Genomic DNA, 25,798 nt, shown 5'->3' with positions numbered 1-25,798 from the left:
TTATTTGTGTGGCAATCATTTTACCCTTATTACGGACCAGCGGTCTATTTCATACATATTTAAAGACACTCATGACAAGAAAATTAAAAACGATAAGATACAAAGGTGGAAATTGGAACTAGCAAGTTTCAAGTTTGATATACAGTATAGACCTGGGAACGCCAACACAGCAGCAGACACCTTGTCTAGAGGGCACTGTGCAACCATGACGATACAAAGTAGCCTGAAGACGTACCATGACTACCTGTGTCATCCAGGTGTCACTAGACTTCTACATTATGTCAGGTCAAAGAACTTACCCTTCTCGGTTGAAGAGGTCAGACAGACCATTCAACAATGCAGAACCTGCAATAGAATTAAACCGCAATTCTATAAGGAATTTGCAGGTACGCTCATCAAGGCCACACAGCCGTTTGAAAGAATAAGTGTTGACTTTAAAGGTCCTTTGCCATCAGCTACTCGCAACAAGTATTTGTTAACAATGATTGACGAATATTCGCGGTTTCCATTCGCTTTTCCCTGTCCTGATATGACATCTAAGACAGTAATAAAGTGCTTCGACCAGTTATTTTTCCTCTTTGGAACACCCAGTTACATCCACTCTGATCGTGGCACATCATTTATGTCCACAGAAACTACAGAATATCTACATTCTAAGGGCATAGCCACTAGCAGGACAACGCCCTATAATGCCAAAGGAAATGGGCAAATAGAAAAGCTGAATAAAACATTGTGGCAGGCTATTTTATTAGCATTGGACTCAGGGAAGTTGGAACTTTCACAGTGGGAATCTGTGTTGCCCCAGGCACTTCACTCAATTCGATCATTACTGTGTACTTCTACTAATGAAACTCCACACGAACGGATCTTCAAATTCAACAGAAGATCGCCAACGGGAACATCCTTGCCTACTTGGCTACAGAACCCAGGCAAAGTATTACTAAAATCCCCTGCAAGATCTTCAAAATTTGACCCATTGGTACAAGAGGTTGAACTTATTAGCTGCAACCCACAGTACGCCCATATACGATTTCCAAACGGCCGGGAGGAGACAGTGTCGCTTAGGCACCTGGCGCCAAAGGAAAGTTCCACGAACGACTATTTCGAACCAGAGAACGGTATTCTGCCTCAAGAGGTCGGTGACTCTTTGGATCTCTCACCAGGGAGTCGCTACGGGCCTGAAACTATCAGTAATTCACAGAGTCCCACCCCAATGATGTACAACCAGCCAGAAGTCATCAGTGACTCACAGGGGAGCCACCCAATGCCAGAGGCCAATATTGACTCGAGTCCCGTACAGGACAGTTACGACTTGCAAGGAGAAAAGTCTACGCCAGAGATACCTCCGGATCCTTCCCTTCATACGCATGGTTATAACCTAAGACCCAGAAAGAAATAAAGGAGGGGTGAATGGAGTGATCGTTAAATGAACTTGTGTGTTACCCGTGCTTGTAATCGTGCTAGTATTTGTAATCGTGTTCGCATTATCGTAGTCTGTGAATCGTGACCAGTCTGTACTGTGTTATTGTGTGTATCAGTCGTGTTTTATTGAAATAAAGCCTTGTTTCTAAGGTTATGAATTGACTTAGTATATTACACTTGTATTAAATGGAGTATTTTTATGAAAAGGACTTACATATTTACATTAAAAGCAAAATGATCATGGCCATCGGTTCGGTCTAAGGCATAGGTCACCAACCAACTTACTCAAGACGTCACGGTTCATGGCGAGGCTCTCAAGCTATCCCCACATCTTGCCCAGTTGCTTCATATCTGCTTCCAAATCCCGGCGCAGTGAATGTCTGGGCTTTTTCTTCGGAAGTTCATGTGGTCCGTAGTGATTGGCAAAGTTAGAAACTTTGACCTTAACTTTAAAAATTCAATTAAAGCCAAATTTTAACTAGAAATTTTTTTTTAAAATTGTAGTTTAATTAATTTTTTTAGTCATTGTGAAGGCCTAGACTTGTTCCAAAATTACGTACAGGCGCAGCATTAAATTATAGGCAAGCCACAAAGAATGTGTCTTTTACAATTTAAAACTGAAGAAAATTGTGTTCAAAATCTAATTGAAAAGGGGGAAAAAGGGGGGGGGGTAGATGGGAGCTATAAGACTATGAAAATATAATTTGAAATTATTAAATTTTTACTACCTTTACTATTTTAATTGTGAATAGACCTTGTTTTTAATGATTTAACTGTACAGAATTTAGCCCTTGTTATATAAAGGGAGAATTATGATTAAAGAATTACGGGCACGACATGGCCTAAATTGTGCCGATGTGCTTAAACTCAAAACTCAACCTCTTTAGTCATCACTAGATGATTTGAGCATAGGATAAGGGGTCATTAATGCCCAGTGCTTAACTTTGGGTCCTAGAGCCGATTAGTGCTGAATGGAGACATATGGCTGGCTGCTGCGACTGACTACGTCGCATGGGCTGGAGGTGGCAGGTCAGGTGTGATGGGCCGGGTTGTGGCGATAACCAACTTGCAGCTTGTAGCCTGTGAGTAAGTTCTCAGCAATGGACCTACAACCTGTTAGGGATATAGGCTGTGAAAAAGCGAAAAGAACAGGTTGGCCTTAAAGACACTATGGTGGTGTAGATGCCCTTCTGGGAAGGACATGTTCAGACTAAATCAGATTAAACCTATGTTTAACATTGAGTATGAAATAATGACAATAGCTGGAATCACAATGTAGGATATTCTAAAGTGGCTAATGCGGCTAATGGAGCTAATAACACCAAATAAAGAAGATGGTTAAGTCTCTTTGGCAAGCCATCATCAAATATAATTATAATTATCAATGTTGTGTTAATATACCTAGATCTAGGTTGAGACTCCAAAACGCGAGGTAGAAGGTAAATGGCAAACATGGCGCCAATATGTGTGAACAGAGATTTAGTCGACGTTGTAGACATTGCACCTTACAATTACGTGGTATGAAGTTGGTGCTTCAGTCTTTAAGTAGAACTTATTAGACAGGCGAATCCTCGTTTTGGACTGGAAGGGACATTTTGTTGACAGCCTTGATCTTGAGCACCTTGTTCTTCCTTCTATGGTTTGGCAAATTTTCCTAATAGCTTTTTTATGATAGAGTATAGATCAGAGGTCTTCAACGGGGGCGCTATCGCCCCCTCGGGAGCGTTTTGGTGAAGTTGGGGGGCGCTGGGAGTCAAAGGGGCGGTAGGGTGGCGCTGGGCACAAAAGGGGGCGGTAAGGGGGCGCTGGTCGTAAAAGGGGACGTAGAGATGATAGAAGAAACTAAAGGTGCACTGAAACAAAACAAATACAAAAGTTCTTAAAATTAAAGCTGGTAAACTAAATATAGACAAACTATAGAATAATTTAACTTTGTTTTTTAAACAAAAAAAAAACATTGACAAAATGTTGTTACGAAAAGTCGCTGGTATATAGATAGTATGTTTATGAGTTTTAGTGAATGTTCTACATTGAATTACGGCATTTTCAGATGTAGTTATGAAACCAAGTAGGCTTCACAAAAGTATAGCAATATCCAAAAATAATTTAAGAAAATTCATGAACAATTATAAAAATCTACTATTCAAACAATATTCAAAACAAACAAGATTACAAAGAGAGTTTGTGTTACACAAACTCAGAGGCGGCCCCCGTCGAAGTCGGATCCCTGTCGGATCTGCATATTCGCAAATAATATTCAAGAGGTGATTTAATTTTGATGTAAAATGTTTTACATGTTTCGGATGTTCCTTCAGAGTTGAAGATAATTACTTCCTAGTCCAAACCTCCCGCAGGACGACGGGGAATGGGAGCGGGCAGGGTTTGAACCCTGGACCATCCATAAATCTGAACGACAGTCCAGCGCGCAAACCGCACGACCAGGCAGCCATCCGATGGTCAAAAGTAATAATGTTTCAAAGATTCATTTGCCGTAAATTGAAATTAAATAAAAAATAGTAGATTAGTTTTAGTATATTAAAACATTACAATATTGATCAAAATGAAAATGGAAATGAAAATCTACACTTTTTTTTTACACTTTAAGTTTAGAAATTGAAATTCTACATTTTAATCTAGTCTATTTTAGTCTAAACTAGATCTAGAAATTCTAGATATAGACTCTAAAATAATTTAATTAGAATATAAATCCAGATCTAGATATACTGTAATAAAAATCTAGATCTAGTTTAAAAAATCTAGATTAGATCTAAATCAAGATATCATTCCTTTTTTAAACGCGAGTCACATAACGAGGCTTAATAAACATTACTATACCGAGTTCTTTTTTCATTTCATTTGAAGAATTAATTCCATATAACGTCAGAGGAAAAAAAAAACACAACGTCACACGGCCTAGCTAGACTAAAAATCGCCTTCATCGATACGAGCCATTTATCGAGTGTTCATTGACTTTGGTGCACCGAGTGCGTTCTTTAAGCATTTCATTTAAAGAATTCATTCCATATGACGTCAAAGAAAAAAAAACACTACGTCACACGCCTAGCTAGAATAAAAATCGCCTTCATCAATACGAGCCATTTATCGAGTGTTCATAGACATTGGTGCACCGATTTCGTTCTTTTAGCATTTCTTTTAAAGAATTTATTCCATATGACGTCAAAGGAAAAAAAACACTACGTCACACGACTTAGTTAGACTAAAATATGTTTTCATTAATACAAGCAATTTTTCGAGGGTTAATAGACATTGGTGCACCGAGTGCGTTCTTTTAACATTACATTTAAAGAGTCCATTCATATGACGTCAAAGAAAAAAAATTCCATTACCTGACAATAGGCTAGAACCGGTTCCATAAAAAAAAATGTCTTTATTTACACGAGATATTTAACGAGGGTTCATAGACATTGGTGCACTGAGTTCTAATAGAATTTATTTAAAAAGGATCAAAGCCGCATTGTTTTTGCGTTTTGTCTGTCAGTCGGTCTGTCCGTCATCTTGATATTAAAAAAAAACAACTAAAAGTTATTAAAAATTGATTAACCTTTATTCTACGTTTCAAAACATCGCAATAATTTTTAGGTATTGTAAAAGAAAAAGAGAATTTCAGATAAATGTAATACCGTTAATTATATTTTTTGGATGGTCTCGTATAAAAATTAGATGTACTACAGCCATGTGGGGAGATTTTCATACCTTACTTTGGTGTTTGGATTCTGTTTTCCTTAAAAATCGGAACATAATATCAACGATAATTAGATTTTTTAATGTTTTAGGTAGAAAGTTAAATGTACTGTTAGAGAGTAGTGAGTTAAAATATTTTTCATAAAAATCCGTAAAAACATTATTTCGTAAATGAGAAGATTATTTGTTTATTAATTAGAAGAGGGAGTTCAAACAATTATTTGGCGTTAGTAGATTTTTAAATAAATTCGGAAATTTCTGGCGACGATTTGTAAGAAACAAAATCCGGAACTTTCTTTATCGATTACAAAACTTCTATGTTATGTTTTAGCAAAAAAATTAAATGTCTAAAAAGTAATTTTCATTAATCAATTCTAGTAAATTACTTTTTTTTAAAGCCCTGAACAACCTATTGTCGATATTTTTAAAATTTGTTTAAAGATGAAAATACGGAACAATTTGATATTGATAACCAAATTATAGTGACGCTTTGTCAAATAATATAAGTGTAATATTAGTAAATTATGCGATTTCAAACAATCATTAGGCATAATTCATGTTTTATAAAACAATATCCGGAACATTTTTACACTTAATGAAATATAAGTCAGTATAGAGATTTTGATTTAGCATTAATATGCTATTTACATAAAAAACGGAACAACATATTATTGATAATGTGTTTTTGCAACGTTTAAGCATGGAAATTGAATGTAATATAAATTAGAAGAGCAAACAAACATTTGTTGGGATTGATTAGTTTTGCACAAAAAAATCCGGAACAATCAATTTTTAGATACTTAAAACTATTGAGATGTTACGGGAGGAACATTAAAGTGTAAATCAGATTTTCAATAGCTTTTAGAGTTCTAGTATTTTAAATCTAATCGTGACGGACAGACCGACCAACAGACAAAACGCACAAAAATAATCTTCTTTTATTCGGATGGGGGCACTAAACAAAAAATAAATTAAATCTGATTTTTTAAAAAAAGTTTAAGGAATTGGTTTAGCACCTGGTCATGTAGGGACGTTACGCTACTGCACGAAAATCGCTGCATAAAAAGTCCATTAACAAAAATGTGCGTGATATTTACATACAAAATGCATTATTAGCCTTTATAAACAAACAGAAATGTTTTCTTTTAATTTTAGCAGCTAGTTGACCAGAAAAAACATCTTTAACTATTATTTATATTTGTTGTAAACATTTCCTGTACATTTTAAAAATATATTTGACTTAGTGATACTGAAAATACACAAAAATTGTCCATCTTTGTTAGCATATTGTAACATTGCCTCCCTTACATTTACGTAATTGTTTTAGAATGGGTGTATTTTTATGAAAAAATCGCTTGCATAATTAATTTTATATATTAAACGGTTTGCTTTTAGAAAACCAAAAGTAGCCGTTGCACCTAAACTTTTCAAGCCGCATTTAATAATGAAATAATATTTTTCATATCTCTTCTAGTTTTCGAGATCTGAGTGTGACAGACGGACAGACGGACAATTTGCACAAACCTAATAGCGGCTTTTTCCCCTTACGGGGGCCGCTAAAAACGGCAAAGCAGGAAATATTTTAGTGGCCTCTGAGAAAAATGCAAAGCTTTTTAAAAAAAAGTCTTATGATATTGTTTGAAAATTGATTATAACCCAAATGAAAATTGTTCAAAACATGCCTGTGACACAAAAAGACTTTTTTTTTTCGTTAGTGATGAAATATGATTTTCTAAATTGTCTAATTATGTAGCTTATGACGATATATAGGGAAACATCAATGGTTGGAAGCTAAAATGGCTTTATAAGTAATATAGAAGAAAAACAGATCTATCCACTATTCGCTTTATGAGTTTTGATACACTGGCAACATCTTGTTAACCCTATTCCTAGCCGCAATTTCATTTCTATTTGAATCTAATTATAAATATTGTAAATAAAATACAAACCCACGCCGAAAATAAGCTCATCTTTCAACAGTTTTTTTGAAACAAATGATGAGCAACATGTTAAACTCTTGTTGTAAACTGAAGTTCGCCGGGGTTTGCTATTGCTCGTTTTGTTAAGCTCGTAAAATACATTTTGGAAATTTTTTTTTGAGAAACAGGAAGATTCTTCGGTTGGCGATGACTTAAAGCAGGCTAAAAAATGTGTTTTAGATAGTAGGCATCTAATGTAAATGAATGAAACCAACCTCCGACTGCAAGGCAAGAAATTGACTTTCATTGATTAAATCATTTTCTCTTTTATCGACATATTAAATCTGCTTTAAAGAGTTTTACAATCTCGCAAAACTTGTTTGTTGACAAAATGAATTACTGCCTAAGGACATCGATATCTATGCAGTTCACCTAATAATGTTCTATGAAGAAATGACGAATCGCTTCTAGGATGTACATAAAAAAATTAAATATAAATGACAATTATTAAACATCTGTTACCGATGTTCAAATTGAGTTGCAGGTGTGCCTCAAAACTAAAAAAACTCAAACATAGATTTACAAAATTATGTCTTCAGTAAAAAGAATGTTAACACAAGAGGCACAACAGAGCCATGGCTGCACTTGAATGTTTCAGTGAAATTTCAAAACTGTGGTCGAAAATGGAATTATGTTTTAGCTTTTCCATCAACATACGTGGTTAACCTAGATTTAGTGGGTAACAAACTTAATGAATAAGCAAAGTAAAAGACTGGATGTAGCGACTAGAGGAGACCTAATTTAAAGCTTGAAATTTCTAATATTGTCAGACTGCAGGAGGCACAAGGTTTCCATTAGCCTAGCTTAATTTCTTTTTGTAGTGAATTCAACAATAATAATGTTTATATTAAAAATAAAAATAAATTTACAATTATACCTGAAAACAGTAGGCCCTAATATTCAATAATTTAAAAGGGGACTTTTCTTAGGATTTCAAAGAAAGTCATGATAATGAGATTAATTTTTGTGTGTAATCACTGCAAATTATTTGACATAATTTTTGTAAAATGATAAAAATGGCAATGCCTTCGATTCCGAAAATTAGGGCTGAGTGCTGTGTTTCACATAATTAAGCAAACCCAGTTGCGACTTGCATATTGTCCTGAATTGTGTGCAGACAAAACCGTTGTCTGCTGGCGGTCTATTTAAGTTTTCTTTCCATCTTTTGTACCTGTCTTCAATAATGGCTTTGCTTTGTCTCAAATGTTTGTCCCGCAGCTTTTGTGAGAGCTATCCAACTGTTTCTCTCAGAGGCCATCTGCTACCAAAGAGTGCTGCCAGGTACCAGTGAGGGCAAAATGGCGCCTGAATGGATATTTATAGCGCTTACGGGGGCCACCTCTGTAACGCCAAGCTCGCCAAAGAAGATCGCCTTTGGCAAGCGGTCGTCTCCCTTGCGGGATAAGTGTTATTGACAGCATAAAAATGAATAAATAAATGACATTTTGTTCAAATTTGCCTTCTCACGCTTCTTTGCAAGTGTTTTTCTTAGAGGGGGGGGGCGCTGGTGGATTATTTAAAAGAAAAATGACGAAAAGGGGGCGGTAGGCCAAAGAAAAGTTTGACAACTTAAGTGCTGTTCTGGAAGGTTGCCTTTTCTTTTTCTTTTGTCAGTGCTTCTATGTAGTTCCGATTGTCTGTTCTGATATTTTCCTTTGCGGTTCTATCTGCTTCTGTATGTTCTTGCTCATAGTTTACTCTTGTTCTTTCATCTCTCGTCTTTCCTCTCTCGTCTTTCCTCGGTCTTCTGAAGCAGATCTGCTGACGTCCACTCCAACTACTTCTTGACATGTTCACGTCACTGATGTCGTTGTTTTCTTCTTCAACTTTTTACCACGTCAGTTCTATTGTCTTTTGGCTGCATTTCTAGGACCTGGAACTTGTTTGATAGTAACCTATAACTCTTCCTGCTTTGTGCTTTCTTTCATCGCGTGGGTGTTGTAACGCTGGTTTTGGCTGGATCCTTCTGTTCAGTTCTTCTTCAGCTTTAGTCTCAGTCGGGTGACCAGAAGATGATGGTTTGAAGCTGATATAATCCGTGGTCCATGCGCCCCCCATCCGATATGTGATCGCTGTAAAGGAGAGTAATCCTTGAAGGACCACGGGCACGAAATGGCCTTAATTGTGCCGATGTGCCAAAAACCCAAAACTCAAACTCCTGCTCGTGTGTTGAGAGCAACAGCAGTTCACCAGAAGTCGATCGCTTCTGTCCGGAACCAGGCCATCGTGATTCGATCCTCATATGGTGTTATTGAACGTTTTAATCTCTGCTGCACTTGCGCTGTCTTCCCAATGTTGTAAATGGTTCAGACGTTCCATATATCGATGGTGGAGATAGTCCTGGTGGGGACGATGATCTTTAGCTTGGCGAATTCTAGATTACTTCTGCATTCGCCGGCCGGCGACGATTACTTTCCAGCTGGAGTTCCATCTGATGATTCATTATTTAGTGTGGCTGGTAGTTTCTCAACAGCCCTACCCATAACCATCCTCATTTGTTAGCCTTGGGACCGTCATTGGCGAAGTTGTAACATTATTTTGTGTACAGTGCAGCGGTATAAAAAAATAAAAGCCAGGATCGAATGAGAAAAAAATGGAAGGGCCACAACTAACTCCTGCACTCCTCATCAGCTAGTCTCATAGTGTTTTTTTTTTATTTGTTTAGATGGATCGTTGAACCTACCCATATAAGTGTTTCGAGTTATTCCACAAAATCTGAGATCAGTAAGTAGTTAGTGAAATAGTTATTGAGTGAAATAAGTGGTTATTAAAGAAAGTAGTAAGCTAAGTACTTAATGAAGAAAGTGGTTATTAAAGAAAGTAGTAAGCTGTACTTAGTGAAGAAAGTGGTTATTAAAGAAAGTAGTAAGCTAAGTACTTAATGAAGAAAGTGGTTATTACAGGAAGTAGTAAGCTAAGTACTTAATGAAGAAAGTGATTGTTACAGGAAGTAGTAAGCTAAGTACTTAATGAAGAAAGTGATTATTAAAGAAAGTAGTAAGCTAAGTACTTAATGAAGAAAGTGATTGTTACAGGAAGTAGTAAGCTAAGTACTTAGTGAAGAAAGTGGCTATTAAAGAAAGTAGTAAGCTAAGTACTTAGTGAAGAAAGCGGTTGTTACAGGAAGTAGTAAGCTAAGTACTTAGTGAAGAAAGTGATTGTTACAGGAAGTAGTAAGCTAAGTACTAAGTAAAGAAAGTGATTATTACAGGAAGTAGTAAGCTAAGTACTAAGTGAAGAAAGTGGTTATTACAGGAAGTAGTAAGCTAAGTACTAAGTGAAGAAAGTGGTTATTACAGGAAGTAGTAAGCTGTACTTAGTGAAGAAAGTGGTTATTACAGGAAGTAGTAAGCTGTACTTAGTGAAGAAAGTGGTTAATAAAGAAAGTAGTAAGCTGTACTTAGTGAAGAAAGTGGTTATTAAAGAAAGTAGTAAGCTTAGTACTTAGTGAAGAAAGTGGTTATTAAAGAAAGTAGTAAGCTGTACTTAGTGAAGAAAGTGGTTATTAAAGAATGTAGTATATAAGTACATAATGAAGAAATCGGTTAGCAAAGTTAGTACTTATTAAAATGTATCTTAAAGTTGGTCTCGTCTGTAAATAAACCAATCAAAGGTTCTATCTTAAAAGGTATTTTAACTGCAGTTACATTTGTTCGATATGTTTCAAACTTTGATGATCTGTAACTAAATTTGGCTAGTATTAAAATATAAGTTTGAAGTTATTTTTCTGACATTCTGCTTTCTGATCAGCTGTACCTGGCGCTGTGGTACAGTCTCCATATTTCATCAAGAGAAATCCGATGTAAGTAACTTTTTAGACACATTTCTTGGCTTTATTTTAATAACAATAACAAGCTTGCTCAGGTCACTAGTATTATAGCCTCCATTTCCTTTTTTTTTAATTATCAAAGTACAATGGAACCTTGAGAACTTAATTAACCATTAAAAATATGTCTGATGGAGAGGTTTGGGCGGGGTCTGAATGGGTGGCAAAGTGCAGAGCTGTCGAACACAACCGATTAGAAAAATGTTTTTATCGGAAATCTGGTCGAGTGTCTTTTCGCCTTGCTTCGTGTTGCTGCTGAGAGGAGGTGTCGTGTTGCTGCTGAGAGGAGGTGTCGTGTTGCTGCTGAGAGGAGGTGTCGTGTTGCTGCTAAGAGGAGGTGTCGTGTTGCTGCTGAGAGGAGGTGTCGTGTTGCTGCTGAGAGGAGGTGTCGTGTTGCTGCTAAGAAGGGGGTGTCGTGTTGCTGCTAAGAGGAGGTGTCGTGTTGCTGCTAAGAGGAGGTGTCGTGTTGCTGCTGAGAGGAGGTGTCGTGTTGCTGCTGAGAGGAGGTGTCGTGTTGCTGCTAAGAGGAGGTGTCGTGTTGCTGCTAAGAGGAGGTGTCGTGTTGCTGCTGAGAGGAGGTGTCGTGTTGCTGCTAAGAGGAGGTGTCGTGTTGCTGCTAAGAGGAGGTGTCGTGTTGCTGCTGAGAGGAGGTGTCGTGTTGCTGCTAAGAGGAGTTGTCGTGTTGCTGCTAAGAGGAGTTGTCGTGTGAAAGGGTCTATCCATGTTCACCAGTGTTCATTATTTTGATAAATCTAATTTACTTGACTCCCTTTCAAGCTTGTTGTATCCAGAGCTACCATTCTGTATGTAACATGGACGCATTGAGAAACCTAAAAGCATGACATTGGGTTAAAAAACAATTGGTATAAATATTTCTAATCGCACAAATTTATTTTGTTAATCAAGATCTTTCACAAATTTAATTACATGACTGATCGAAGTTTATTGATTAAATTACATTTGATATAAACTTTGTGGGTTTTTTTTAAAGTATTTTTTTTAGTATTATTTTCTTTGGAAATCAATTATTTTTCTTTCAAAGAAAATACATTTTTTTTGTCTAAAGCGCTCACTCTGTTTTGTTTTCTTGCAGGTCACTCAACTACGGGAGTTTAGGACCTTTGATAGGCATGCGTTATATTCATTGGTTTGATGTGACAGGTGAGTGCATTAACATATTCTTGAAGAATACTTCATATAGCCCCTGACTCTCGAGACAATGGTTTTAAACAATCTGCTGCTCCGGTTTTCACCATCATTCAACTCCATTAGAGTGAGCCGAAACCCGGCATAATGCACGTGCTACCTAAAAGGTCAAGGACGTATGTGCACTTAATTTGATTTCCTCTACTTTGATGGAGGCTGAGTATGCTTTGGCGAATACCCTAAACTTCTGCCATTGTCTCGCCATGCATGCTATGTACTCATGGAACCCTACGCTGGCCACTACCTTCCTACATAGTTTCAAGTTTATTAGAAATTAATTATTAGGTTTTACATTTTTCTAATTGTTAGCAAATTAGCCTCCTTAAAAAAAGACAATAATTGTTAAGTATCTGTTATAGCTTACTTTGGTGGGCCCCAGTTTATCTCTTTATACAAACAATTAGCAAGACGTCATATGTCATAGTAAGAAATGATTTCCTGACTTTTTACTAAGGATTGAACTTGGATGATCATGGAAATAGAAGGCCATGGTGGTCAGCGAGAGCAGCGGACAGATATGTTAGAAACATGAAATGCTTAGAAGACCAGCTCGCTAACTACCTCGTCAAAGAAGCAAATATGACAGTAATTTTTTAGAACTCATTCTTTACTTTACGTTTACTGGTAGATCCAGGAGGATGCGGTAGAGGTGATCACCCCTCCCCCACTCTGGGAAAGGGGGGGGGGTGAAATGTAAGGAGAGAAACATATTCTCTGTAAACGAATTCTTTATTTGTGTTAATACTGTACACTAATAATTAATATTTCGATAACGTCGCCCCTCCCTAGTATGTTTGTTATTTGATATTTTGGGGTTTTAAGCACATCGGCACAATTTAGGCCATGTCGTGCCTCTCTAGTACGTTGGCCCATTTAGTAGGTGGGGGGGTGATTGCATCAATTCCATCCCCTTCCCCCAAACCATCGAGTCTGTGGGCGGGTCGAATTATTTTATTTTTTTTTTCAAATCCCAGAATTAGTAACATATCAATATGATAAAAGCACCACACTTAAATTTCAAATGAAATGATAGATAAATGTAAAACATCTTAAATTAAAGAGTGTGGTCGATGCACAGTGGGACCATGAAAAGAGCCCCCCCCCCCCCATGAAGATCTAAATACCTTTTCTTTTGTATTTTAGTGAAGAAATAAAAAACAAATCTGTCACTAATATAAGTTATAATTGCTAAATATTACATTCTTTAATCTAGTCATCCTAACCCTATTTTTTAAAATCTCAAATGCAATCATTAGCAATAATGAAAACATATTAATGCCTCTTCAACTACGTGATTCTAGTTTCTACCCTTTTAACGGCAGTACAAACCAATTTTTCTCGACTAAAGTACCATCGTACTATTGACGTTTTTTGTGTGAACGGAACAGGCCCGCTACAGGAAGCCTTTCTAAACATGAGGATGATCTTAGGATCTTTCGTTTGACCTGCAAACTTCTTTCTATTAGACATTTTGTACATGATAGACTTAAGGAAAATGAGTTTCTGAAGTTCAGAAATGTTGAAAAATGCTTGGTGCCCTGGGCTTCGTCCCGGACCTCAATAGGTGGTCTATAAGCGCTCCTCGAGACCAATAAAGGATTAAGGTAGCGGCAAACTTACATTTTAGTAGATTTTAGATGGTAATAAAAGTTTAAATAACGCAGCGAAATGTTAAACCGTTTCTGTCTAAAAGTCTAACAAAGGAAACATGTTAAGGTGATTTTTATAAATATACATTGTAAAATATGCAAAACTATTGAAAAATGTCATAAACAGTGGCATTGTCAAATAGAATTGACTAATTTTACATTTTTACATTTGTGCTAAAATCGATGAAAATAGGTAATCAGCTTACTGTATTGGCTCACTTAAATGAATTTCTATTGGGAAAAGTGGATTAAGTTGATAGCGGGGAGGGGGGGTGTGACTACCCGAGCTTACCACTCCGGTGACACCGACCCTAGTGACGCCACTGTAAGTGAGTTCTAAATTCTAAACCCAAATATTTTCCTAGTCTCATTTTCACAACCTTTACTCAATCTTAGATTTAGGACATTAAGTTGCAAAGGGAAAAAAATGTCTCTTCAGAATATAGAAGCCACCTATATATATATATATGTTTCTACACATAGATAAGTAGCTAAGTAAACGTACTTACCCTAAAGGTCAATAATAGAATATGTGTCCTCTGTTTGGGACCCTCAACTCAAGAAAACTTAAGAAACTGGAACAGACACAAAATAGAGCAGTGAGACTCATAACAAACGAATACTCACATTTGACTAGAGTAACACCTTTAGTAAAATCACTAAATTTAGAAAGCCTTCAGGACAGAAGACTCAAAAGTAAAGTAGCAATTATACATAAAACACTGAACCATAATCTTCAAATACAAAACAAAATTTAATAAAATACTCAGACACAAAGATAATGGCACATTCCTCGTCCCATATGCTAGGACAAATTTGTACAAATGCTCCTTCTTCCCTAGTGCTATTAGAGCATGGAATGGGTTGCCTGAGCTAGCCAGGAAAACCAGTGACTTTGCAGAATTTAAGTCGTTGGTTAATATGCATGACTGAATGCATGACGCGTGACGTAATCATCTTCTTTTTTGAAGTAACGTCTGTATTATATAAGATAAGATAAGATAAGATAAGATAAGGCTTGTTTCAAGGCTCCAATATTATGTGATGAAACAATTAGAGTAATCTTGCTAACAATATAAACAATTTCAAATTGAGATGAAATGAAATAAACTGATATTGAAACAAAACAATAAATCCCTGTCCTGACAGCGGTCTAATGTTAGCGTAGTTTTCTTTGTATATCTTAGAGGTTCATTCTTAAGGAACATACAGTCACACATGCCTGTCCTACGGAACACTAAGTACAAGACCTAGAACATAGATGAGTAAATAGAATAGTAAAAATTTTAACTACATTTTCATTTCATTAATTATAGGTAAAAAACTTAATTAATCAATTAGCTTCATCATATGATATTGGAGCCTTGAAACAAGCCTTTCAAGTAAGTACGTATACTTAACTAGAGACTTAAATACATACTTATATATTCATATTTACTTAGATGTAGGTACTCACCTACCACTCCATCCATTTATCCCAGTGGCGCTACAGCCTATAGAGGGCTTTGGCCTGCTTCAACACATCCCTCCATTCAGATCTCTCATGGGCCTTTCGTCTCCACACCCTAACCCCTACCTAAACCCCTAACCCCACCCTAACCCCAAGCTGTTGTTATCATCCTCATTAAACGTCATTTGAGTGCAGGCTTGAGAGGTTCAAATCATCTCTTGCAAAAGCTCTGGACAGAAACTATGCTGTTTTGCGTAGTGCACACATGTCACTATACAGTCGAGAGTTTGTGGTTTCCCAGACCTGTCGAGACGGAGATCAGCAAGTCTTGGGCAGTCAAAAAGAAAATGAAACACGGTTTCATCTTCTCCCCGCAGCGAAGGCACCGTGGGTCAAACACATCCCTGCATCTAGATCTCTGTTGGGCCTTTCGTCTCCACGTCCTTACTCCAAGCTGTAGTAGATCTGACTACCACTCTACCTATTAATTTGTGCTAGCCTTTTACATGTTTGACATCAGAAGTTTGGATTGGAGAGTTGTACTTCTCTTTGGTGGAGAGTTGTTTGGAGAGTTGTACTTCTCTTTGGTGGAGAGTTGTTTGGAGAGTTGTTCTTCTCTTTGGTGGAGAGTTGTTTGGAGAGTTTTACTTCTCTTTGGTGGAGAACTAGCTAAGGAAAACGAGACCTAACTGCCCGAAATTACATGACTTATTCACTCTGCCCCTTCTCCTGTCAATGACAACGGTCATGCCAGACGAAATATATGAACCACACGTAAAGGCCAGGATTTGAAATGGTTTGAGACGCATGCTCTTTAAAGCCTTTTTTGGTTAGCGAAGTGCTTAAATCCTATTCCGAACTGGGAGTCGACCTTTTAGTAAGACTGTGACAGAGCGCCGCATGAGGTTTGCGGGACATGTTCTCCGACAAAATGAATTACACATAACAAGAGTTGCGATGACTACAACTTGGCACAACACATTCATGGAGGTCCTCGGAGCAGGTGGGAAGAGGCTTCAGACATTACCAGTGACAGATGTTTGTGGAAACAGCTTGACGACAAATGCGACGGACGGCGCGGGAGGATCTAAGTCAATAAAAATAGCACATTAGGTTTTTTAAATAAAACTTTTTAATAGCAGAAAAATGCACAATAGATACCTCAGAATATGCAATTTGTTGGCTTTCAATATCAGAAATAGTGCTTCGCGGCGGGGCTCTGCCCCGCACTGGGGGAGCTCCTAGCGCTCCCCCAGACCCCCTTGCTGGCGAGGCGGGAAGTCAATTTTTCCACTAATTCCAGGAAGAACTTATTCTAGGGCACAGTAAACTAAAGAATGAATGGTCAGAATGTAGTAAAGATGTACACACACACACACATACATACATAAAAAAAATATTTTTCGCTGGGGGGGGGCAGGGGGGAGGAGAGAAAATCTCCCCCCCCCCCCGAAAAAAATCCTGATGTAATTAATCATTAGAAAAGAATAAAAAAGGAGATGAAATCCAATATATATATATATATATATATATATATAAAATAACATTAAATATTTAGCAAGCAAACTAAACACCAGTGTAGGCCTATGTTTCACATGTCTTGTTAATGTTGAATATGTTTGTTATGCTACAATGAATGGTAAAACCAAATTGGGGGGCAACTCTATAACAAAGATCTAGAAGATAGAGAGATGTCCATATTAATCAGGGATATTATATTTCACTGACCAATGCTTAGTATTTGATTCATAGTTCTTAAAGAAAACTAACACCATTATATTTATACAAAATCCTCTGACCAGACTTTTTTTGAAATTGTTAAAAATATTGAAATTTAAAAGGAAAACAAAGCGTACAAATTCAAAACGAGATAATAGACCTGTTGGGCGATGCAGTTCTGGACAAAATACCGAGGTCCAATCAACACCGTTTTTCTCTTTCAATTTCACCATGCTAACCACGACTTCAACTTGGTCCTAAATGATTTCGTCCGCTGTGTTCAAGACGTTGCAGATTTTTATGACTTGGTATTTTTTTTTTTTTGCTCACAGCATCTCAAAATGGGCGCGTTTTGAATCCAATAGGAAGAGCATAGCTTACATTACACTCAAATACTTTTGCCCACAAGGTGATCATCAAGGAATGCTCTAAGAAAATGAGAGTCATATATTTTGATTTACTAAACTTGATTACTCAAATGACTTAGTGTTCTTCAAAAGAAAAAGAACGCCTGGAAGCTGCAGCACTTTGAGGAAAATTAGAAACATTCGATACAATTGTTCTGCTTATTGTTGAGTACAAAATTGTTAGCGCAGCCAGCGTTACGTTACATCAAGCAGAAAGTATTGGAATGTCTTTTGGTTAATGTACCCATACATTCAGATGACTCAATTGTTCTGTCACACACTACATTCGTTTTATTTGGAGGAGGGGGCCCACCAAGATATTCTTGAACCGGGCCCACGGATACCTTGCTACGCCACTGCTAAACATACGTACAGACCACCGACACACTTCCCAGTGCCGCTCCAGGTCCTCACTCCAGTTCACAGGCAGCACGCGGGACGTCTCCTAGTCCCAGACAGCTCAGACTTCCATGACCTGCAGATCACTTTAGTCGAATCAAAAATAGTTCTTATTCTAGAATTACAATGTCACCTATCCCTCTTGTTGAACGGTGTGCTTATGTGCACCATCAGTGTCGGCGCGAGAGAAGGGTTATAACAATATTGAATAAGGGAAATAACGTTTATACTATTAATAGATATGGTTTTAAGGGCGAAGTTCTCCCCCCCCCCACACACACCTTTTCGATAAACTTTGTATTCTTAAAAAAAAGGATTTTTAATTTAATTTTTTTTTGGGGTGGGGGGTATTGTTGTATAATTGATCCATTGCCAAGTACAGACGTAGACGACGAGTAGAAAGTCTAAATTGACCACCGGCGTACTATGGTTATGTCTACAATGGATGTTTCAAAATATATAGGGCGCAGCTTGTAGTGCAGCTTTCGAATGTAGTACACTTTGTAAGGAATCATTTACAAATCAGACTCTTTCTTGTATAGGTTTTCTAGTTCACCCACTTATCAATGGTCTACAAGTTAAACCCTCTAAATATCATATTTAATGCTGAAATGTGATATCTAGATATATAATCTTTTAGTCTCTTGTGTTGTCCTTGAGAAGGACTTACATTGCACATCTCCCCATATAATTGTCTTATAGTAAGTTGACTACATGTCATACCGGTAAGGGGCGAGAGAATGAGGCCTATCCAGCGCTAATCCCCCTTGCTCAATGTTCAAGGCGCCCACCCCAGTCTAACTTCCCTGAACAAATCTATTTTAGTTCAGAATTTATTTTGAATAACTCATGGAATTCTAATGTAGTTCAAAACATTGTTTTATTGACTATGTTCCTGTGTCTTCACATTGGATGTAGAGTAGCGCGCGCTAAGTGGACAATCTATCTCTCTATCTATCTCTATCGATCTCTATTTATAATTCTCTTCACGGTTCAACCATCCATCCATCCATCCCAGTGGCGCTACAGCCCATGGAGGGCTCTGGCCTGCTTTAACACATCCTTCCATTCAGATCTCTCCTGGGCCTTTCGTCTCCACGCCCTAACCCCAAGCTGCTTCAGATCTGCTTCCACGTCATCTATCCATCGCATTCGGGGTCTGCCTTTGGGTCGCCTGCCTTTTCGTTTTTGCCTGTATACGATTTTCGCCCCTCTGTTGTCTTACATTCTTTCAAGGTGACCTGCCCAACGTAGTCTGTTCTTTTTTATTTCGTTCACTATTGGTGGGTCTTCATATAATTGATATAACTCATGGTCAGTGCGTGTCCTCCACCCTGTTTCATCCTGTATGGCACCATAGATTTTCCTAAGAATTTTTTTCCCAAGTGTTAAGTAAATTTTCAGATGTCTTTGTTAGTGTCCAGGTCTCACTTCCATACATTGCTGCTGGTCTTATTATAGTTTTGTATATTATTTTCTTGGTTTTACTTGAAATCGTTTTGCTCTTAAGTAAATGGTGGGTGCTATAAAATGCCCTGTTGCCTGCTGCTATTCTTTCCTTTATTTCTGTTAGTTGGTCATTTTTTAAATTAATAGTACTTCCTAGATATTTGAAAGTTTGGACCTTTTTTTAAATTCGTGGTCTTTGATTTTGATATTTTGTCCCTCTGTTTGATTGTCTCTTGTCATTGTGATGTACTTGGTTTTACTGTCATTGACCTCAAGTCCTGCTGGTCGAGATGCTTCTTCTAGTTGTATGAAGGCTCTAGCGATGTCAGAGGTTTCTTTACCCAATAAGGCAATGTCATCGGCATAAGCAAGGTATTGTAGAGGTTGGCTGTATATCGTCCCTGTTGGTTGTGGACCCATGTTTTCTCTCCTGAAGTAGTCAGTAATAGTTCCCCTTGTGTTTATGTGTATATTTCTTATAACTCTCTCCAGTGTTAAATTGAAAAGCATGCAGGAAAGTGCGTCTCCTTGTCTTAATCCTCGTTTAATCATAAATTCCCGTGAGTGTTCTCCTTGTATTATGACTTTGCTTTTTGAGTTGTTTAATGTCATATGTATAAGTCTTGTCAGCTTGTTGGGTATTCCAAAATCCTGTAGAGTGTCATATAGGTATTTCCTTCTGATACAGTCATAAGCCATTTTATAGTCTATAAAGAGTTGGTGGATTGGTATGTTGTATTCATGGCATTTTTCTAGTATACATCTTAATGTGAAGATGTGGTCGGTTGTGGATTTGTTGGGTCTGAAACCACATTGGTAGTCACCTAAGATTTCTTCTGAATATTTTCCAAGTGTCTTAGTTATAAGCCTAGACAGTATCATATAAGTCACATTTAGTAGAGAGATTCCTCTGTAATTACAGCACTTTAACTTGGATCAACCATCCATGACATCACAAAGAAGTCATGGAAAGATCACTCTTTTATTTCTACAAGTCGGACTAGAGTTACCCCACGTAACTTTAGCGGCGAAAACAAGAGGGGAGGAGAACAAGTAGTATTCACCCGTCACTAAATAGCAGGGCCGGACTTAATCATTGTGGGGCCCTATGTAAAACCGATTTCGCGGGGCCCAGTTTTGGTAGGAATACGGATAATAAGTGAAAATTAAGAGTTTGTATTAGAAAATAAATTCGTATTTGCATTTTATTCATTCTTTACTACGTACAGAATTTCTTTACGAGCCTTGCGTGTGATACAGTCATAAGTCATACAGTATATCATAAAAATTCTGTTTCCTACATAGATCACGCTCAGTAGCAAGAATTACCAAATGTTTCAATCTATCTTCGAGAATTGTTGACCTCAAGTAATTCTTCATTAGTTTGAGGTGCGAGAAGCTTCTTTCTCCAGATTCCACAATTATGGTTATTGTACAATGCCGTTTTTTTTTTTATCGCGCGTTGGATTGGCATTTTCCATATTGAATGACACACCAAAATGACAATTTTGTCTATATATTTTAGGAGATTTGTATGAGTTTTCAAAAGATTTTAATAATTTCCGGAGATTTCCAGGAGTTTTTTGTATATTTTGCAATTTCAGGAGATTTCCAGGAAGCCGCGGAAAATCTGTTATAAGTTATAAAATGGTTTAATTTAATAATTTACAACTAGGATTAGTTTGGAGCCAATGAAAGTGCGGGGCCCGCTGCGGTCGCAAAGGTTGCAGTGCCCTAAGGCCGGCCCTGCAAAATAGCGGCGTATGCTACGCCGTGGGTCGACTAGTACACAATACTTCAGTCTCCACGACATAAATTGGGAAAAATTAATATTGGCGGTAGGCGTCCACTAAACCAAACGGTATCAAGCCTTCCCCCCTCCCCGACAATAAAAAGAGAGACGTGAGACCCCCCCAAAAAAACATATTTGTTTTGTTGTAATGAAATATACACATAATAATGTTCTTGATTCTTATTTTGTAAGTAAAAAATGTTAGGAGTTTAACATATACTTCCCAATTGGCCAATGCCATTATCTGAAGACTGTTACATTAAAATTGTTGTGTACAGGCTTATAGACAGTGGGTACTGTCACGTGGAGAAGAAGAAGCCAATTTACCTGCACTAAACTTCACACACAATCAACTTTTCTTCTTAAGCTACGCCCAGGTGAGATTCAAAGTCATAACTAGAAGTATTTATGGTAGTTATGTCCAATTGAACTGTCACATGGAAGTTATGTTCAGGTGAAAACAAAGTCATACTGTCTGCAATGTGGTTTTTAATTGATCCTATAGAAACAGGAAATCATGTTTCAACTCTTACTTAGGCCTAGGCATTGACTAGTACTGCTTCAAGCGAAGTGGGAATTCAGGATCTGGTACATTTTATCAGTAGTATATGTTTCTCAAGGGAAATAATATTTCTATTCGCCAGCAGTCTAATGAATTTAATCCTGTTTTTTTTAAAGTGTGGAGTTTATTTAATTACGACTTTTTAAGTGTGTTTGCTGTGTACAACGTCATTGTGCTAGGTAAATTGTTTATATTAATTATGTTTCATATTGTGTTGTATGAAGGGGGAAGGGAAAAAATCTGTGATTATCTAAGAAATCCAAGTAGCAAAAAGAATTCACTTGACTAGATATTTATTTCAAAGTTGATAACATGTTTTTATTGTCCTGATCGTGGACACAACACAAGAAGTTCATGGATCAGGTTCATCTGCAAAGAGTCATTGGAAAAGTCGTCCGGTCATTATCCCCAACAAAATGTCAGTGGCATGATGTTGATTCTGGACCATGAGGTGATAATTGTGTACTGAAAATTTAATTAAATCACAAGCTTTGGACTATACAACTTTCAAAGAAGAGTCAGAATAAGCAGATCTCTTTTAGAGTGAATATCACTGGTTATGCCAAAGGAAGGTTTTAGAACATTTTTGTTTGTATTGAGACAGGAAATTGAAATATTTATTTCAATATTTATGACTGAAAACCCTAAACAAGTGCTTAATATGAACGAAGCCTTATGGTTTTTGGCTTCGGCGATTTTATGTGACATCTCGTCACGTGTGAAAGAACTCAACATACACGGGAAAGGAAATTAGCGCCTTCCAAACCAAATCGCAACTCTTTATTCAGCAGACAGAGATGGGACACATTATCTACTTTTCAAGATGAGCTGATTTACAGCCCAATATGTGCCATTGAGTTGAGAAAGGAAAAGTTTCTTTTCGAAAATCATGGTTACAACGGAAATGATTGACTTTCGAAGCTAGACATTGTCCCATTTGAAGTGATGCAGACAATTGATTTCTCCTCTTTGTTGGCTACACAACCTTTACCAAATCTTCTTTTCTTCTTGAAACTGTCAGGTAGAGTTGAGCATTCGGCTCTTGGAACTCAAGGCCAGCAAAAGTGAACAAGAGCTCTTTCCCACCGGCCTGAATGAGAACAGTGTACACTGTTCTGTCTGGTGGGTGGGTCAGACTCGTGGCAAGAGGCGGTGTACACTAAGACCCCCGCCATTTTCCTTTTCTATACCATGCTAACCGTGCGGGACACGCCATCTATGTAAAGGCCCCTTGAGGAACAGCGCCTGGATTGTGACAAGGTTGTGGGAGCTTTTTTACAACTCCGCGCAGTGCAATGAGGATGCTCTCGCACCCCCTTAGGCACCCCCACGGGAGTCTTGTTTTGCTACCCTTTAGCCAAATCGTTTCCTCCTACGATCGTTTCCACCCGGGCGCCACTATGAGGCAGGGTAGCATGCCCGGGTTCCAAATCTCGCAAAACAAGCGTTAAAGGATGAACTCGAATGTTTACATGCACCGATTTCTGTCGACACACTTTTTCAGTTTTGAAATAAGTGTCACCCATGCTACGTAGGCGAATCACATCACGAACAAACTCAATGTTCCGACTAGGTGTGTTAAATGCAGCTAACTATGCAGAAGTTCATTTCGGATAAGCTACAAACATCTCAGTAATAATTGCAAGAACTTGATCCATGGTTTACTAATAAAAATAATTCAAGTCAATTTGCATTAGTATTTCTAGTATAGCATTCATTTCCATGTCAACCGCTCAGCTGCAGCAGCCAATTCTGAGGTAAGATCTTGTTCATGGTGTGCATTTTCTCCATTGAGGTCTATATCATCTGCAAACCTGGCCGCTCTTTTATGTTCAAGCTAGGAGTAAATTTTATGCGGCCCGCAGATACCTACAGAAATCAGTTGTGTCCGTAGAGTATACATATAAAAAGATACAAATATAATAAAATAAATAACTGTAAATATCTATAGAAGAAATTATTGAAATTTCTCATTCTTATCGTTTATGATCAAAAGACTAAAAAAAAAAAAAACAATGTCTGTACATGTCATTATATTGGCAATGGTTCGTAACATCTTGTCAAAGACGCCAAGCCAGTAGTTATTGAGAAGTAGATGGGATCACAAGGAGGAAATGGTTAAGTCCCTTGGAGGACGTCGACTGTGACTTTCTTACTCCTATTTCTAATGAAGAGTGGAAGACAGACTTCCTGTTTGTCATGGCAGGTATCACAATGAGTTGTTTGCACATAAATTGTATCTGCATGTTAAATCTTTTCAAACACAGTTTTCCCATTTCTCTAGGCAAGCAAGTGATAACAGGTTTTGTTATTGCTAAAAGAGGAAACTATTTCTAATTAAATGGTTGTAAAGTACAAGACTTGTTTGGATTTCTTGGTTGTGAATTTTAAAAAAAATTTTAAAACGTCAGGAAATAGGAACCAGTTTTAAACACCTTTATTTTACCATTTAGTGCAAAATCTGACTCAGTTCCAGAGGATGTATCCTCTAGCCAATTATGATCCGGAAGAGAAGTTCCAGTCAGTTCTTCCACAGAAGTTTTGTGGATGCGGGAATTTTCGCCTCTATTATAAAGAAAACTGCTAAATTTTCACATTATTTGGGTCCACATTCATCTCTAAACAAGTATATTTCTTTTTGTTTGGAAAATAAACCAGTGTGTGAACAAATCAATGCTGACTGACTGAAATTTGACACCAGTCACAAGGATAACAACAAGCCCCACAGTTTCGGAACATTATGTACAAGTGTACACATTTAAATACTTACATGAAGTATACCTAACTTTTTACATAGTGCTGTGATGCAAAGAGTTTCTATCATAATGTGCTCAAGAAATAAGCTAAAAAGAGCTGGGGAGAGAGTTGCATATTTGCCGCAATCCTACGGAAGAATTCACTTCAATAAAAAGAATTTAACTCTAGATCTAATTTTGAAGCCGACAGACTCAATTGGAAACGTCCTTGTCCTAAAAAAGAAACTTGTTTTGTTATCAAGGCTACAACGTTCTGACTTGTACTCTCCAGGCTCAGTGTGGTGTCTATCCTCTAGAGAAATTAAAAGAAGCACTCATATCTGATGTCAACTTTATTCTGGGAGAGGTTAGGTGAGTGAATATCTATCTATCTATTTATCTATTAGTTTATCTATCTATTTATCTATCTATCTATTAGTTTATCTATCTATCTATTTATCTATCTATCTATCTATCTATCTATCTTTCCATCCGTCCGACATTCCAATCAACGTGGGATGTGGGGCTGATAAGCTTAAACCGCTTGAGCAGAATTGTAACTAATGGACCCTACGGAAAACTTTCTCCCAGAATACCCTTTCCTTCCTCTGGTCTATTTAAAAAATCAATCAATGTATCCCTGTTAGCCTACATCCCTACCAACGTTCCTAACCAGCTGTTTAAGATCGTCCATAAAACAAAGTGGAAAGTTCTGACAGAAAGTCATTTTAAGATTGTATCGCATTTTAATGTAAGAATAGTTTCGACGTTTTACATGCCCTGCTCAATTGAGAACAAATCGAGCACCAATGACTTGTTTCAACTCTACTTACTACTACAAAAACAAATTAACTCCCAATGCTCTGCTGTACATACACTAGTAACGTAGCTATTACTTTTAAATGTCTAAATCTGTTACAGAGTCAATGGACCCCTCCCAAATGTGAAAGCTTTCTCTGAAACATTTGAATGTCCCGTTGGTTCTCCAATGAATCCAATTTATCGGTGTAATGTCTGGTAGCCTACGCAATGTTGGGCTCAATGGAGGACGCCATTGAAATGTGCTCTTTATTGTAACAATGGAGTTCCTTTGTCAATAGTAAACAAATGTACTTAACACAGCTATGATATATTCTGTCAATACATAAATTATTCATTTATATATACAATCGTTTGTGTTTCTTACTAAATGGGGTGCCGAAATTTATTTTGTGGCATGCTGTGTTGATATGATTATTCAGTTAGTTCAACAAGTAACTAGTACACTAACAGCACACTGTTTCAGAACATAGTCTTATAGCTTGTATTTTGAGTCTTGTAATTACCAATGCCTTCTAATCTACTGAATCCACATTCCTTGCTTGCTGCTTAACTCAAAAATTGCTTCGGTAATCAGCACTTATGGAAAACCAAGAACCGGTGACTCTTAGGCAGTTTGTAGCAGACGTTTAGAAAGAGCGTAAGATGAGATAGAGTGATTCTACATAATGAGATAGAGTGG

At 37.4% G+C, this 25,798-nt stretch overlaps 1 protein-coding gene across 4 annotated transcripts in view; it reads left to right on the top strand.

Moving 5' to 3' along the window:
• LOC106079514 (neprilysin-1-like) overlaps positions 1–25,451 on the top strand; it is a 57,580-nt gene extending 32,129 nt beyond the window's left edge. For 2 of the 4 annotated variants that reach the window (XM_056008901.1, XM_056008898.1), the window contains 8 exons: positions 9,769–9,827; positions 10,854–10,905; positions 12,023–12,090; positions 12,590–12,720; positions 15,101–15,166; positions 21,279–21,377; positions 24,590–24,669; positions 25,219–25,451. In XM_056008901.1, coding sequence (XP_055864876.1) covers positions 9,769–9,827; positions 10,854–10,905; positions 12,023–12,090; positions 12,590–12,720; positions 15,101–15,166; positions 21,279–21,377; positions 24,590–24,669; positions 25,219–25,318 — 655 coding nt within the window. In that variant the 3' untranslated portion in view covers positions 25,319–25,451. Of the gene's footprint in view, positions 1–9,768; positions 9,828–10,853; positions 10,906–12,022; positions 12,091–12,589; positions 12,721–15,100; positions 15,167–21,278; positions 21,378–24,589; positions 24,670–25,218 lie in introns of those variants that run through there. The other 2 variants (XM_056008899.1, XM_056008902.1) reach the window with 2 other exon arrangements.
• Positions 25,452–25,798: the final 347 nt, after the last annotated feature.

The sequence above is a fragment of the Biomphalaria glabrata genome, chromosome 13 (genome assembly GCF_947242115.1).
Source record: "Biomphalaria glabrata chromosome 13, xgBioGlab47.1, whole genome shotgun sequence".
In the NCBI taxonomy this organism is placed as follows: Eukaryota; Metazoa; Mollusca; class Gastropoda; family Planorbidae; genus Biomphalaria; species Biomphalaria glabrata.
The sequence above is the reverse complement of the archived record's forward strand: the minus strand, read 5'-3'. Positions and strand labels throughout refer to the sequence as shown.